General features: G+C 31.4%; 2 protein-coding genes across 2 annotated transcripts; both read right to left on the minus strand.

Annotated features, from left to right (window-relative positions):
• Positions 1–1,451: 1,451 nt before the first annotated feature.
• Positions 1,452–2,695, minus strand: LOC114277292 (putative CCR4-associated factor 1 homolog 11). The gene has a single exon (XM_028219201.2). It carries the CDS (start codon positions 2,426–2,428, stop codon positions 1,568–1,570), a length of 861 nt encoding a protein of 286 aa, XP_028075002.2. The 5' UTR covers positions 2,429–2,695; the 3' UTR covers positions 1,452–1,567.
• A 7,730-nt stretch (positions 2,696–10,425) lies between these two features.
• LOC114277293 (ubiquitin-conjugating enzyme E2 variant 1C) lies at positions 10,426–15,937 on the minus strand. Its single transcript, XM_028219202.2, has 4 exons — positions 15,709–15,937; positions 12,901–13,040; positions 11,727–11,852; positions 10,426–10,793 (listed from the first exon to the last, which is right to left on the minus strand). Exons 1-4 carry the CDS (start codon positions 15,740–15,742, stop codon positions 10,653–10,655), a joined length of 441 nt encoding a protein of 146 aa, XP_028075003.1. The 5' UTR covers positions 15,743–15,937; the 3' UTR covers positions 10,426–10,652.
• Positions 15,938–17,805: the final 1,868 nt, after the last annotated feature.

The following is a 17,805-nucleotide window of genomic DNA, read 5'->3' on the forward strand; positions in this document are numbered from 1 at the left end:
GCTTCAATTGTTTTTCCTCCTTTTCCAAGCTCATGCTCTTGGTAAGGAAATAGAATAATGACCAGCTCAAAGTGCACAATCTTCCACTGCGGATAAATTGGTTTAAGCATCCATTCGCAGATGAATGCATACACCAAGTCTTACACTAATTATTGTTTACATCCAAAAGTCAACAAGAAAAGGAAAGTGAAGAGAATCGAAGATGAAAATACAAAAACCAACATAAGCAAGCCTGATGGCCTTATCTTTTGAAAGTGATGTGAACAGAGGACTACAACCCTGTAACAGGACAATAAATTTCAATATGCGACTTATAACATGTAATGCATAATGTGTAACGCATAACTCACATGTAATCTCACTGGATTCTAAAAGTATAAAACAAACTCAACCACTCAAATAACGGCTGAACACATGTAGAAGATGATATTAGACACCGAAGGAAAGATTAAAGCCAGTGACACAAGCATTAATCAGCATCAACAGCGAAGATAATATTATACACCAAAGGTAAGATCAAAGCCAGTTGACACAAGTATTAATCAGCATCTACAGTAAATATAATATTATACACCAAAGGTAAGATCAAATTCAGTTGACACAAGCATTTAGCAGCATCTTTATTCTACAAACAGAAGCAAAGCCACCCCAAAACCTGTTATTTTCAAATCTTAGCTAGTGCTTTGCAGCATCAGAAGTTAAGAACTGCTAAAGTAATCTTATGCTCTGAGAAACTGTTTCAAGCAATCTCTGCAAAGGCAGCATCTGGCAGGGGAAAACAAAACAACCTTGAACCTTTGTAAGCCAAAATCCAAAATCATCTTCATTTGCTGATATACCAAAACCAACACCAGTACCCTTTGAAATACCAATTTCATTTAAATTCACTACCCCCAAACCTTTTTTTCTAAGAATACCTGATACCAAAAGGAAGACATAATACCAATGGAAATAGCATTTTACCAGTCATTCATCTTCTATTCAAATCAATGATCACAACTAATCCCTCGAAGCCTCACATGCCATAACCCAAGATCCATTCTTTCAAAAATTACCTCAACGCTGTGTTTGGTTGGGAGATTTGAGAAGTGATTTGGAAAAAGAAAGAGAAAAGGTAAGTGAAATATGAATAAAATATACTTATATTTTACTCAATTTTTCAACTCTAAACATAAATACTCTTTACAACTCTAACAATAATCACTTGCTACTTCAAATTTTAATCAGAAGTGTATACACACACACACGCACAAAAAAAAAAAAAACATTATGGAAAAGAAAAAAAACCCCACAACAACCGAGCACATTCTTACTTCATTTAATTAGATAACTAACATGAACGTGTGCATTTGTGAATATATATATATATATATATATATATATATATATATATATATATATATATAAAGAGAGAGAGGTATAATGAGAGGAAATTCAGAAGCCCAATTGAATTGAAGAAGAAATGATATCTGTCTGCACTAGTTTTGATATTAAGCCATTGATTGATTGTACAAAACGAGAAGGCAAATTCAACATGCTAGCAAAGAAGAAAAGAAAAACAAAGATTTCAGAAAACCTCTAACCCATACAGAACACCGGCGTACTTCTCAGGACCATCTTTGCAGAAGTAAACCCCTCTGATCTTCTGAAACGCATGCCAAGTCAACAAGCTATCAGAACCGGCTTGATGGCACTTCCCCACTACTCTCTCCACCTCAAGAGTCTTCGCAACAAGGTCCAAACCACCATACAAACTCTGACAAAATCTCATTAAGTGCTTCACATCATAAACCCTAGCCCCAAAAAACACCCTGAGCAGACTCATAAACTCACTCAACTCCTCTGGCAAGGGTTTCCGAGTCAGGATCTTAACCAGGTATCCGAAATCGTAAGCGCTGTGAAAAGTCACCCAACTCACCAACTCGTTACAAACCAGGCCAGACGACATCATCAACTCGGCGAACCTGGCCGATTCGATCCCGAACTCGCGATTTTTCTCGAACTCCACGCCTTGGCGCCTCAACAAGTCGATGGAGTCAGAGGCGTGGAAATCGCGATCCAAATCGAAGTCTTTGAAGTTGAATTCCCAGATGTAGCAATTGTTGGTGCCGAGATCGGGGAGATTACCGTCTGAATCGGAGAGAGTGAGGCCGATCTGAATGAGATTCAAGAGATCAACGTTGGCTTTCAGGGTCGCGTAATGCGCGGTGGGGTTGCGATTGCGGAAGAAATTCATTCCGCTCTTGGGACGAACCACCACACCTGGGAATTCTGTGTCCATGGAGACGAAAGGGTAGAGATCGATGATGAGTCGGATTAGTTCGAACTCCGACTCGAAATTGACAGACCACACTGACCGAACTACGATGGGCTTATCGGTGGTGGCCGGAGGTGGTGGTGGTGGCGGTGGCGGTGGCGGCGTGAACATGGCATCTGGTGATTGTGAGATCCAGATTTTAGAGAAAGAGGGAGAGAGGAGGTCTGGTTCGATGGAGATGGAAAAGTGGGTTTTCTACGAAGGTCTATTTATAGAGAGAGATGAAAGAGGGACGTGGAGGTCAGGCGGTTTTGGGCAATGCCGGAGTAGGTCCGAAAATTGGGTTAAAAAGGTGTTTTTGGAAATGATGATAAGATTTTTTTTTATAATATTCAAGTGTAATAAGATGAGAACATTTTTTAAAAGTAATTCTATGTATTGTTTCATCTTAATTATTTGCGTGGTTGGAATTAAATTTTAATATATAGATCAAAAGTTAATTTCTTAATTTTTTGAGTGGTATAATTTTCTTTTATATGATTTTTCGAAAAAAGTCATAAAATAATTAAAATATTAATTTTTAATCAACTTTTCAAAATAGGAACAGTGGTTTCTATGATAATTGAGGAAGGTGGTGTGCCTATAAAGGCATGATACGGGTTCATGAGAGTGTTTTTCGAATGTATTTTTATAATTTTAATTATTTGTGTTGTAAGATTTGTTCAGTGAATCATTTATAGAAGAAAAAAAAATCAAATAATTAGATTTTTATAATCCATAACATGGCCACATTTATAAAAATAAGCGTTTAGCATAATTTTGATAATTTTTTAAAAAATAATTATTGTCCAATCATGGTGCTATATATATTCGATTAATCTCATTATATATATATATATATATATAAATAATATACTCAACAAATCTTATAATAGAGTGTTTTGAAAAGTTTGTAAAAAGTTAATTTTTTGACTTTTTTAGTATATTTTGTATTTTGTGAGTAAAAAATGTGAGAGGTAATGTGACTCAAAATAAATAAAAAGTTAAAAGTTGACTTTTTACCTTCTTCCTAAAAGACTGCAATATGAACGGTTTGGATCATCAAAATAAAATCGAGACAAATCTCAATTTGGGGCGTCACAGTTGAGTGCTATGACAACACTCTCTCTAATTCGAGATTTATGTATAAAATAAATCTGAATTATAATATAATAATTTTGATAATTTCTGAATAGTTAAATTTGAATTTGTAGTACTATTAAATTTTAAATCAATGTAAAAATTTAAAAATAATCATAAATTAATGATAAACTTTATCAATATTAATATTTAAGATCATAAACTTTTTTTTATATATGTGTAATAATTTCCTCAACTTACCTCTCATGGGTAATTTTCCTTATAAAATTAATAAAAGCGATTTTGAATTTTGAATTTTCTTTTTGTGTCTTGAGTCATTTATTAGTGGGATCATTAATTAATTATTTGAGTTTGATTTATTAAAAGTTGATTTGAAATTGGTTTGTTATATAAATTACCCACGGTTCGTTTTGGGAAAAATCATTTTTTGGAAAATAATTTTTAGAATTTTTTGGTTTTTGGTACAATAAAAAATGCAAATTAATAGAAAACATATTTCATGGTTAACAAAAAACAAATTCATATTAAAAAGAGAAAAACATCTTTCTAAATAAAGTTTTACTAATGTCACAACACTATCGCTATCACTTTCACTTCCACCACTATTACCACAGCCATTGCCACCATCATCGTCACTATCACTGCCACTGTCGCCCCACCACCATGCCACCACCTCCCCCTCAACCTTCACCTTCGTTTCACCATCTCCACCACCAAATATAGAAAAATATTTTCTCTAAAAAATATTTTATGAATTTTTTTTTTTTTGTAGAAAATGTTTTCTAATTAAAAATATTTTTCATCCAAACAAACGGAATATAGTTAAATATAAGGTCTGTTTTGGCAACTTATTATTTTACTCAAAAAAATTAATTAATTTTTCCCTCCTTTTTTATATATTTTCTTAAAAATTAAAAAAACTAATTATCAAAATAATTCTAAATATACTTAAAAATTTGAATAATAATTTATTATTGAGCATGATAAATATATATACATATATACTTTAACAAAGCAAATTACTCTCAAGTTTAACTCTTGTTTGATTTATTAAAAAAGTGTTTAATATCAACTTATTATGTAGTTATTTAAAATTAAATATATTTTAAAACTCATTAACTTTTATAACTAATTTTGAACAATTTATTACTATGTAATATGCAATAGTCATAATTTTACTAACTCATCACACATATAATCAATTGCAAAAATAATTTTGGCTCAACATAACCTCACTATTTTATATGTAGGAACATAATTATTTTTGGAGTCGGTTATTAGTTTTACATCTATAGGCTAAATATTTGGAGTGTGTGTAATTCGGTTTTGGTTGATTGAAAATGTATAATCCAATAATCAAAACCGCAACTAACTATTTTATAAAATTTAGAATCAAATCAAATTGTGAAAATTTTGGAATGAAACCAAACTGGACTAGTAAAATGCATAAGACAGTTCGGTTCTATTAAGAAACTTCCTAATATTCACAATATGATCATAAAATATTACTTGCATCAAACAAAAAGTCATCATCTTTAAACCTATTAAGGGTTATTTTAAAGTTTGGCATACCTCAAATAATCCATCTTTTTATCTTTTTTTTATCACATCACTTCTCTACTTTTCTGCACATCTTTTCATAAAAACACAAAAAGTACACTTATTTAGGTCATTCCAAACCAGCTGACTTTTTTTACTTATAAAAAGATATGTAATGATATGATTCAAACAAACTAATAAGCCAAACATAAACACTAAACACATAATGAAATGCTAATGTCTTACAAGGGGTATGTTCCCCACTCCTCCGAAACATCGGTGTTTAGTTCTGTGCACTTATTTATATTTAAAGTGTTTGGTGTAATATTTTTCACAATTTATGATAAAAATTGATTTAAATATGTTGAGAAAAATTAATTCTTTTAAAAAAATGATACTCCTAACTTCACTTTAAGTTTTAGTTTGTGAATGTTGGACTTACTCCTACATCGTCAATTTGATCTAACCCAAACTTAGTTAATATAATGTAAGGGTCTTTTTACTAATTGTTAATTGATTTTGAGTTGAATGTTTTAACATGTATCAGAGTTGGGTATTGGGGGACTTCTCAACCTCTGTTCAATTGGACCTCTCAATAAGGCTTAATCCCACATCGTCAATCTGATATAACACAACTCAAACTTTTGTTAATATAATATATGGGCCTATCTATTCATTGTTACTTGTTGTCAATTGTAAAATTCCCATATTACTCTCATGCATATTTTTTAAATTACCATTTTACCCTCCACTAATGTTTCCAAATTGCCATGCAAAAAGAAGCAAGGGTATTTCGATAATTTCACTAGTTGGCTTATTTCTATCTTTCCAAGTGCAAATATGCTCAAAAAAGCTAGTTTTTTGCTTCTCGTTTGGCAATTTTCAGTTTTAATTAACAAATTAAAAAATTACTATAACTTGTCATATCACTTTTTTTACTTTTTTTCATATATTTTCGTAAAAAATTAAAAATTACTAAAATAGTCCGTTAAGCAAGAAGTTAGCTTATTTCTAACTTTCCAAAATGCCTCTTAAAGTTAAAGAATCAATCCTTACTAAAAGCGAAAATACCCTTACAATTTTGATAACTAAGAAAAAAGTTAGTTTATTGGCTTATCTGAATCACATCATATCTCTACTTTTTTTTTATAGATTTTTTTTAAAAAAATAAAAAAGTTAGATTTTCTCTACTTTCTAAAATAGGCCTAAAAGCATGCTAAAAGCAAAAATACCATAATTTCTTCCCGAAATACGAATTATTTCCTAAGTTGATTGTTTTCCCTCCGTTTAACTTAACGGTGATGCTACATGCATAAATTAGTGTATCAACTAGTGTTATGTCATTATTATTGACTCCACCTATTAATTAAATTACAAATATCCAAAACCTCTAAAATTATGTTACATCAGCAGTTAATATACTAATTAATACACTAATTGATACATATAATATTATTTTTAAGCTAATTGTGGGGCTTATATATATGTTTATCGGTTGAAAAAGAAAAGGGATCAACATTATTGTGATTTTTATCGAAAATTAAAAAAGTTCATTAACTAGTAATACCGCCGTGTCATTACATGAATAAGAGGGAAGTTGGGTGGTAAGGCCTTGGTCGGCTCCAAATATGAACACCTTTATTACACATTAAGTACTTTGTGCTGTGTGGTGTCTTGCAACCTATAATGCATATAGAGTAACAACAATAATTCATATTACTAAAAAAAGTCATTAATAATACTAATATATTAGAAATATTAAAAATAAATAAATAAATAAATAAAACATAGACAATGGACAGAGTCTACTGTCACATCATTAGTGATGCTATTAAAGCATCACTGTGCTCTCAACCATTTTTCATAGAGTAATGCTAATAATCTCAAATAATTTATAAAAAAATTTATATAGGTGTGTGATCTACACTCATATGAATTTGTGTAAACCTCACACTTATGCAAAAAATTTTATAAATTATTTAAAATTCATAGCATTTTCCATGCATATGTAAATGTGAAAACCTTGGGCTCATACATAAAACGTTAAAATAATTCAATCAACCAACTTGTATTTTCATTGCTTCATTTTTAGTCGTGCCCACATATGTAACACATATATTTATAATATATAGTACATAGGTAATTCTATGAGCTGTTGCTGATTATATACGTTTGGAATCAACTCTGGCACTAGTTGGTATCCCTCTAACTTCTTATCATCATATATGGCAGATTTGGTGGTTGGTTACATACACACCCTCTTGTCAACATCTTCAATCCTCTATTATACTTGCCTTGTGATGGGAATAGGAAAATTTTATGCTACACCCTTAAAAGGTGTTGCGATTTTTATATTCTTTAGTTATAATTTATTGTTTTATTAATAATAATATATTATAATATTAGTTATTATACTATTTTGATTATTATTCAACAGTTCTTTAGCTATATGTGACATTTTAATTTTAATTTATTTTTTTTGTTTTAGTTGCGACTCTCATAAGATTGAATTATAACATTTATAATTTACATATGGTACACACCTTTTTTTGTTGCTCGAAATTCATTATCCCGAATAACGTCATTTTGACACTTTTTTTTTCTTCACCTCTCGTTTCTCTCTCAAATGTTGAGAACCAAAACAAATAGAGAAGCGAGGTGACGGTGAGAGAAATAGAGGAGAAGGAGGAGCAAAGGAAGAGGAGGATGAGAGGAAGAGGAAGAGAGGATGCCGGAGATGGCTTCGTCAACCGAATGGGAAGCTGCGATTTGGCCATATCGGAGACGGAGAAGGAGAATGGGTTTGATTTTTCTTAAAATATCACATGTCAGATTAGCTTAAAAAAATGCAGTTGTTTTGGTCTTGTTTTTGCTCAAATTATTACTGTTTTGGTGTTGTTTTGCTATTGTTTTTGTTGTTGTTTTGGTGCTGAAATTGATGCTGTTTTGCTGTTTTTTGTGCTGAAATTGTTGTTTTTTTTTTTTTTTTTTTTTTTTTGCTGAATTTGCTGCCAATGCAAATCTTTAAGGAGATGAGAGTGAGGGAGATGAAGAAAGAAAGTGACAGAGGGAGATGAATAGAGTCAAGGAGATGACAGAAGGAGTAAGGGAGATAAACAGAGGAAGAGAAAGAGAAAGAGAGATGAACAGAGGGAGAGAAGGAGATTCGAACCATTCGAGTCACAAACAATTCAAGTTATCTAGCAGAACTCATATATATATTAGGATAAATTACACTCAGTTCTTTTGAAATTTAAAAATAAATAAACATACAATTAGTGTTATTAAGTGGTTAGATAAATGACACGTGAACAGATAAATAAATAAATATGTAGATATATATGTGACATTAATAGATTAGTGATGGGTAAATACGTAACGTGAACATAAAGATAGATAATGGACAAATAATTAAATAGGTATGGATCATATAATCATTTTAAATTAAAGATAGATAATGGACAAATAATTAAATAGGTATGGATCATATAATCATTTTAAATTATATTATTCTTTTGAACTCATAAAAATAGACTTTAAAACTATCATTCAAAAAATTTTAAAATTAAAGTTATAATCCGAGTACCTTATATATTAACTAAATATGGATATTCCGATATAAAGTTAACAAACTAGCATGCGTCAATATCAAATTGAAATTGTGTAATGATATCAACTGCCTAAGGCGAATGACGGATATCAAACGCCAATTACAAATAAGCACGGGATCCAAAGTCTCCAATCCCTTCACTCTAAACTTGTTTTGAAAAAAACCAAATAAAAAAAAAACAAAAAAAAACAAAAATTAAAATAATATATATATATATATATATATATATAATCACCTAAACAAATTAATCAAGAATTTTATTAACACGTGCCATTAAAATACAAATCAATGAGTATGACACTCACAGTAGAATAAGGTCCTGATGAGCTTCCCTTCACCTGATAATTTGTGAGTATTACAAAGAAATGACTCAATAAAGATAATGAAACAGAGAAGATAGAAAAAGAAAATACGAGAAAATGAAAGAGACAAGGTGAGTAAGAGAGAGAGAGAAGGTAAGTCCCATATAAACAAGGACGGATTCAGGATTGAGATTTTGGAGAGGCCACTCTATAGTTTAAAAAATTAAGAGTTACTTTATATAATTTTGAAATTGGAGAGGCCACTCCATCATTGTATATAGAGAGTGAAAAGAAGACAACATAGGAAAAGAAAGAAAAGAAGAGAAAGGAAGAGGACAGAGAAGGAATAAAAAAAAAAAATTAAAAAAAGAAGAGAAAAGAGTATTGTCATCTACTGTTTTGAAGGGCAATTTTGCCCATACAGTGAAATTTGCGTGGATCCAACTTTTTGTTTGTGACATTAACACCACCCTAAAAGTAAAATCATTTAAGCGGAAAAGCAATGCCAAATTCAAATTGACAAGGTTCGGGACACAACTCTGCATGTGAATTTCCATCAGTTCATTAATATCAAATGACCATAAAAGTGACGTTACAATTTGAAGTGCAAAATGTATACTATTACAATTAAAACTGGAGAGATCAAAGTGCAATTTTAATGAAGCTACAAAAATATTAAGCATAATTAACTTTATGGTCAAGCTTGGAAGTGCTCATCAAGGTCGCAAATTCGCTTAACACCACCAGGTTCCCCTTCGTGTATGTATCAAAAAATAAATAACTACTTGGCATAGACCCTTTAAAAAGTTTTTTTTTTTTTTTTTTTGATAATTGGGTGTCTAGATCAACTTATACGCATCTCGACTAATCCCGGTATAATTGGCTAGGGATAGTGGTAGTGATAGTATGTGGAAAAAACATTTATAGGTTCAGTATAATTGTCTCTTTAAAAAATTTCTCTGAAATCAAAAGAGGAGAAAATGCAACTTGCCACATCAAGAGATTGGTTAATTTTTTATCCAGACTGCTCACTGGCATTGCTGCACACTTCCAAAATACTAGTAGTAAACTACAGTTGTAACATTACCAAGCCCCCACTGCAATTTCTGAACTGTGACCATCAAGGCAGCAACAACCAAATCCACACTCTGAATATTAGACTAAGCCCCACTGCAATTTGAAATGCACATTGGAGATGTTCCTTGTATCTTGGGAAAGCCTTGTTCAGGGTCTGCAAATTGCTAAGGTATTCTTGCAAAAATATATCCCTGGGAACTCTAATTTGTGAATTTAGAACAATAATCAAATCCGCAAATTCACTTTCTCATGAACGGGGCTACCCAAAAAAAACAAAAGGTGAAAGTAAGATTGTTGTACAGAGTTAATGAACATGACTACGGGAGGCTCACTGCACAGCACCATCCTAGAATATGTTTCTCTCCCATCACTGGTCTGTGTACTCATATAAGGATCTCAACGGCTCTGGTTTTCTTTGCAACATTTTTACAATTTGCCAAGTAAACGGAACAAATAAGTCAAAAATGAAAGAAGTTTCAAACACAGAAGAAAACAGGAACTGCAAGACTAATTAGGGCATATATTCAATGTTTGGCACACTAGAAATCCCTTAAATCAAACAGACTGCAACACAGTTCTCAAAGATCCAGAAGACTAGGAGAAGCTTTTTCATGGCATCCCCTCATATTTTTTTTACTTGGACATGACTGACACAGCATTACAAACTATATATTGCATATACATGTATATGCAACATGGTCCATGAAATCTATATGAATCCTCCCAACTAGAAATAGGTACCTTCGGGAGGCTGGACTAGCTTCCGATTATGCGGAGCAGCCATCTCCTTCTTCAGCTGCGTCAGTATATCTTCCATGGTGTACTCTCGCTGCCAATTCGCCAGAATCCCAAACTTCTTTGGTTCCACCTGTATCAATCAGGTGACATCAAATCTTGTCAGCCATTTCAATTAAAGCAGCAGAAAGGCATAAACTGCAATCTTCAATATAAAATCATCATCTTAATTAAACCTAATATAACATAATCTAATAAGAGTACCTCTGGACTTTATGTTTTCAATTTGTTCATAATCTCAACATTTACACAACACAATTCATCCTTCTACATGATCTAATTTCTCAATCCAAAACCCAAATAAGAAGGAAAGCCTAGTCAACTATAATATATAGCACATAACAAACAACAGCTTCGGCATTCAGCATTCCCAATTTCTAAACCTAAAATAATTTCACCAGACTTGAGCTTAGAAAAAATCGCATTTTCAATGACATGGTTATAGGCCAGCAGAATTTCTGTAGCACATAGCAATAATTATATTCCAGGAGTTAGGGCAATACAGACTAAAGCCCAATATGAATCACAGCACAAAGAACAGGGAAAAAACAGAAAACATAATAACAATAATAATGATAGGAACAGTATTAACCAATATCAGTCTGATGGTGTTATAACCAATGTTACATGGAAACCTTTGAGACATTATCACCATGGTGTCAGGATGGAGATGACAAGACAAAGATTAATTCCACGAATAATCAATATTGAAAGTGAAAAGAATGGGAGAATAGAATACATTGAAAGGAAACGAATAATTCCACCAAACCTTTGAGACTAGAATAATAGAAAACATTGAAAAAATGGGAGAATAGAATAATTCCACCAAACCTTTGAGACTTTTTTATGCATATACAAAGGATGGGAGAATAGAATACAACAGAACAAATTGATTACGTGGGACCTACATTGAAAGTGAAAAGAAAGAAAAGAAAAGAAAAAAACTCAACCTAATCAATAACAGTGCCACAATATCAACTTAAATGTAAAATGATTACATTCATACCACTCCAGTTTCATGGTTGACGCAAGTCATGTTGATCCGAGAATGGAAACGAACACTTGGTGGCTTCTCAGGGTAATCTTTATCACAGAAAAGCTTCAGCTGATAAATACGACCTTCATGTACAGACTGAAACAGAAAAGTTACTCCAATTTTAAGATATATAATGTATAGAGTCAACTACCCAAAAAAAAAAAAAAAAGAAGATAAATATCCAGATAATTCAATAATGCCCTGTCAGTTACCAAACAGTTATGGGCTTCCACTACATCTTAGTAAAACACAATTTTCTTCAATATTTTGAACAGAAATTTACAAAACCAAAAAAAAAAACAAAAAAAAAAAAAACAAAAAAAGAAGAGAAAAAAAAGAAGAAGAAGAAGTAATTGGTGTTTCTCAATTCCATTAAAAAAATTAAGGTGAAAATTTCATAATTTGATGACATCAAATATCAGAGAAAGTTCAAAAAATATATGAGGAAGCATGTGACATGACTCCCACTTCTTGAAACCAACACATTCTAGATTATTAGTAATCCACTTGCAACAAAACTGTTCAACCATCTAAAACATTCCAAATAAAACAAGACCTACTAGTGTGCCAGCTTGCCTATGAACTGTATTTTAGTCTCACCACACAGATCTAATTTTTGCCAACCCATATCTCACATTGTTAAAAGTAGTTATAAACTCCGACGTGTAAGAACATTAATGTGCTTCCCTCAAAACAATGATTTTTAATGCCATCAGAGTCATGAGTCAAAAAAAAAAAAAAAACAACCCGGAACCTGTGGCTGCAACAAAAGTATGAATCCTTATTCTGCCAATTAACTTCCATTCTGAAAAACAAATTACACTCTTTAATATGCACCCACATCCAACTCTGATTTTGGGTTTGGGAAGGAGGCTGTTGAGAAGGAACATCGTCTCTTGATGTTGATGTTTTATATGGTAAACAAAACAGGGGCATAGTTTTTTTCCCCCCTCTTTTTGACTAGAAAGATTCTCAATCAAAGGATTAAACTAGGAAAATTAAAGATCAACAAGTAGCATCACTAGTCCAGAAGAAGAAACTGGAGACTAGAAAAAGATAATACATTAATATACTTACAAATAGCCTCTGCATAAAAGAAGACAGTTCCAAAAGAATACGTAATGAACTTAAAAAAGTTTCTTACATTATGCGGCCCAATAATGGTGCCTGTCCATGAACGCATGTAGATGTCATCTCCATCATCCATTCCATAACTCACAGTACCATCTCCAATACCCTTTTCTCCACGTTCAAGTTCCTCAAGCAATCTGAAGTTTCGAGGGACTGAAAAGAAACATAAACATACTATGCTTATGTTAAGGTTTAACTGGTAAGTGTACCAAAGACATTTATCATGTTCAATACAACTCAACAAAATATATGTATATATATTCCTTACAATAAATTTATATATAAAATACGTAAATACTCCCCTAGATGCATCCCCGACCTTAGACTCTTCCATGTGCCCTTGCTCCCCCACCCCCACATTGAGCAGCTAAGATCCTTCTAGCACAGGGCAATAGATTGAATCCATAGCCTTAACAAACATATGAACCAGCCATATAACTGAAGTCATTAAGTACATTAGGACATTGTGTTTTGTACTGTAGTTGGTCATGAAAGACCAAACTATGGTCAATCATTGTTCAACCACACTGCCACATCTTTCTAAAATCAGTCTAACAAAAGAATTATTTTCCCTCAAAACTAGTTATATCCAATAGCAGTGTCATGATGCACCAATTGTCCAAGAACCAATTGGTTAAATTTACTTCTTTTTTTTTTTTTATCAGTAACCAATTGTGTAAATTTACATGAGATAAAGAGGAGGTGCTCAATATTAGCATTGCGATTAATCATGCCATGAAAAGATGAAATAAAATATCCACAATATGTTCATCCATATATACATACTTTCAAGACCACAATACATGAATATTATTCATGATATTTGAATAATTTCTAATTTATCTAAATTGATGTCAATATTCTGTGATATATCTCTTAATATATATTCATATTTTGAAGGTTACAATTTTTCTTTTTATTGATATTTTATTACTTGTACAAATGACAAAGGATGTTTGGGAACTACAACAAAATTTTGTCAATGAAAAAGAACAAAATATAACAAAGGCACCTTAATCCTAAATCGAACTAAGTTTTGGGGTACACAAATATTTGCTGAATATGTGAGATGTAACGAACTTCACTTGGATTTGCTCACCCTCCTCTCTTTTGCACTCTCTGGTCTTTATATCATAATCTGTTTTCATTTCCAAGTTCTAGCAAAACCAAGGTCACCTAAAAATAATATTACAAACCTTGAGAGGAAACATGTTCCACATAATAGCTTCACAATATTCTCTTCCAATTTCATTGACTAGATATCATTGGTATCATTTTAGTGGCCAAAGCCACATAAGGAATAAGTGAAATTTTCAATCCGTAACAGATTCTTATTTCACATTGGTATCATTTTCTTCCTTCTAAATGAACTACAGGGAGATAGGATAGAACATTTGCACAGCCATCTTAATTTCCCCCCAAAACTCTGACAAGATGAAGGAAAGATATCCAAGTTAGATAGCATCCCAAAAAGTATACCAAATGCAAGTGCCACTTCATGATGAAGCGATGAACTAATCCATGAAAATGATTAAGTTGGAACTTGGAAGGCACACATGAAGTACATGTTATCTTGAAAAACAAGTAATAGATCGATAATGCCAAGAAACTCAGACTAGTCTAAAAAAATTAATAATAATAAATGAAACTCATAGCTTTAACTGGACATTCACACGAGGACAATCCATAAATTCACTATAACAATTTCTAGAGAGAGAGTGTGTGTGTAAAGGTTAACAATTTAAGGCGTGATTGTTGCTCTAGGGCTTCATCAAAAGAGCTAAGGCAAAACAATGCACATAAGTGGTCTATAAAATTAGTATCCCCAAGCAAAAATCTAACAGAATGTATTGATGGGCCTGGAACCAACATTAAACCCAACCAACAAAACTAAAACCATCGAGCAATGGACAATTAAACTTCCAAATGGCATAAAGTGTTGAGAGAGTCTTGAGGAATGAAGGGACACATTGCATGTGTTTGTGCCCTTTCATACTTGCTTATAAACTACATACTCAAATAAGGTGGAAAACATACAAAAATAAGATATTGCAATTATTAATCTAACTCCCAAGTCGAGTAAAACAACAAACACTCACAAAGGCCACCTTCAATGTGTAGTAATTAATATCATCCGTTGACCAATACACAAAATGCATTTGATGATTTGAATGAACCACTTGGTCATAGAAACTAAAGTATCCCCTGGAGGAACGAGAACAGAAGCAAACAATATCAAAGAAACACCAAACATTGAAAAAAAGAAAAGAAAAGAGACCCACACCATTCAAATGTCTATTTCAATAGAACAACATTAATCAAATTAAGACCTTTGACCTAATTGCCATGAACATAAATCCATCACTACAAGAAACAATCTTGGAAATGAATGTCATAACAACAAAGCAGCATACCCATTACTAGACATCAATAGCACAACTGAAAGAACAAATTAGAATCCAGAAAATAGACCAAATAGATAGTAATTTACAACAAATTAAAGTTGAAGAACCAAAAATAAAGAAGTAACTAAACAGTAAACACAAATAAAACAACAAAAGAAATGATCAGAGAATCAGATTTAGCACTAAAATTGATTAATTTAACCAAGACATAATAATTCTCAGCACAAGCCCCATCCAAATTCCACCAGACAATCACTCGAATACACACACCAACAACTACATCTACGGGAAAAATGTATTGAAACGATTAAATCAAACAAACCCATGAACAAAAGTGCCGGATAAATGAGAAAAATATTAAAATCAAAGAAGCAAATCGAAATCGAAGAAGAATCAAATTGGGTTCGAAGACTGACCCACGACACTCGATCCTCCCGAGCCAAGCGTCATGGTGACTATACAATTTTGACTCTGATGGATCGTTTAGAGATCGATCTGATCAAAGTAGAGAGAGAGAGAGAGAGAGGGGGAGAGAGAATTTGAGAGAAGGAGACGACGCCAAACGGAGAAAAAGGAAATAGAGATAAAAATAATAGAAATGCGAGGGCTAGGTGAAGAATGGGCCAAGTTTGGATATGGCTATATATATATATACTAAAATAGTTAATAAAAATAAAATAAATTAAAATAGTTGATAAGATTAAATAAAAATAAAATAAATTAAAATAGTTGATAAGATTAATTAGATTAAAATAATCAAATAATTAAAAATTTAATTAAAATAGTTAGGGGTTGTTTGAGATTTTTAAATAAATGTATTTTTTAACTTTTTATAAAATATAAATTAGATTTGAAGTGATTTTGTAGAGAGGTGACGTGATTTAAATAAAATGATATGACTTAAATAGAATAATGACTTTATAATTTTTTTTTAAAAGACACCAAATCTAGCCTTAAGTTCGCAAACGTTGACAGGTATGGTTGTGAAACAAAGTGGCTCTTTTATTTAGTATTTATTTAAGATAAATTACAAAAACATATATGGAAGCTTTTTCGATAAATTTCTTTTTAATAGTTTTATTCTATTCAATTCATATTTTTTTTTTTATTATTTCATTAGGTACTATTTGAGATAAGAAGATCAAAATATCCTTAATCTCTCATGCCCCTATTAATGTTGATATTTAATGTTGATTGTCATTATATTTTAGTAGTTGCCATATATTAATATGTTGTCATTATATTCATGTTAATTTGAAATGAATTTTTGTCATTGTATTGTCAATTACGTGATGTGAATATTCACATCATGTAAATGAAAAGAATATTCACATCATTATATTCACATTAATTTGAAATGAATTTTTGTCATTGTGTTGCTAATTACATGATATGAATATTCATACTACAACATACGAATGTGAACGTTCACATCACCATATTAGATGAGAGAGAATGTTTACGTGTTGTGAATGTTTACATCATTATATGTTGTGAATAAGAATGTGTTATTAATTAAAAATATAATGAACGTTATTTTGAATGTGTTGTCAATTAAAAATAAGAAGGTTTACATGTTGTGAACGTTCACATCATTACATTAGATGAGAGAGAATTTTTTGGAAAGGTGTTGTGAACGTTCACATCAGATAAGAGAGAATGTTCACATTATTTTTAATGTATTGTCAATTAAAAATATATTCACATCAAATGAGAGAGAATATTTACATTGTTTTTAATTTGTTCTCAATTAAAAATATATTCACATTATATAATAATATAAAATAATAACATCAATGTTATTTAATTTGCATATGAAATTTTCTATGCCTTGGTCCTTTCCCTTCTCTCATTAGATAAAAGAGAATGCTCACATTATTTTTAATGTGTTGTCAATTAAAAATATATTCACATTATATAATAATATAAAATAATAATATCAATGTTATTTAATTTGTGTGCCTTGGTCCTTTCCCTTCTCTCTCCTCCCCTAGCATTAAATATCAATATTAAATATAAGAACATAAGAGTCTAAGAAAATAATTTAAATCAAGAAAAAAGACTTTATGCAGTAAAAGTATAAACACATGGGACTAAGTGGGTTAAAAAATTCGTTCATAAATTTCTTGGGTTAGAACACTTCTAAATGAGATTTATCAATAAAAATCCCTACATATATACTTAAAATATGAATTAGGGGTGGATATTGATCCATTAACCCGTTCAGCTTAGGTTTATTTTTTTAAAGTTTGGGAAGGTTAAATCTATAGGATCAGGTTGGGTCAACTTTTTTAACCTGATATATTAATGAGTTGGGCTTGGAATTTATACTTTTAATCTAGCCCGACGTAACATGACAAACCCGCGATTAAATTAATTATTAATTAATTAATTATAGTATACCAAAATATATATATACTAGCGTATGCCCGTGCCTGAAGGCACGATGTAAATAAATAAATCCTAAATAAATGGAACTCACCACAACTTACCAATTACCAATATTGCTTAAC

This window comes from Camellia sinensis, chromosome 12 (assembly GCF_055761805.1).
Source record: "Camellia sinensis isolate YWXY chromosome 12, ASM5576180v1, whole genome shotgun sequence".
In the NCBI taxonomy this organism is placed as follows: Eukaryota; Viridiplantae; Streptophyta; class Magnoliopsida; order Ericales; family Theaceae; genus Camellia; species Camellia sinensis.

Excerpts from the sequence above, each read along its gene's own strand:
- LOC114277293 (XM_028219202.2), bottom strand. The coding sequence starts at position 15,742 with ATGACGCTTGGCTCGGGAGGATCGAGTGTCGTGG. Across the intron at positions 13,041-15,708 it reads GGGAGGATCGAGTGTCGTGG|TCCCTCGAAACTTCAGATTG; the intron begins GTCAGTCTTCGA and ends GTTTCTTTTCAG. Across the intron at positions 11,853-12,900 it reads CCATTATTGGGCCGCATAAT|TCTGTACATGAAGGTCGTAT; the intron begins GTAAGAAACTTT and ends TTTCTGTTTCAG.
- LOC114277292 (XM_028219201.2), bottom strand. The coding sequence starts at position 2,428 with ATGTTCACGCCGCCACCGCCACCGCCACCACCACCACCTCCGGCCACC.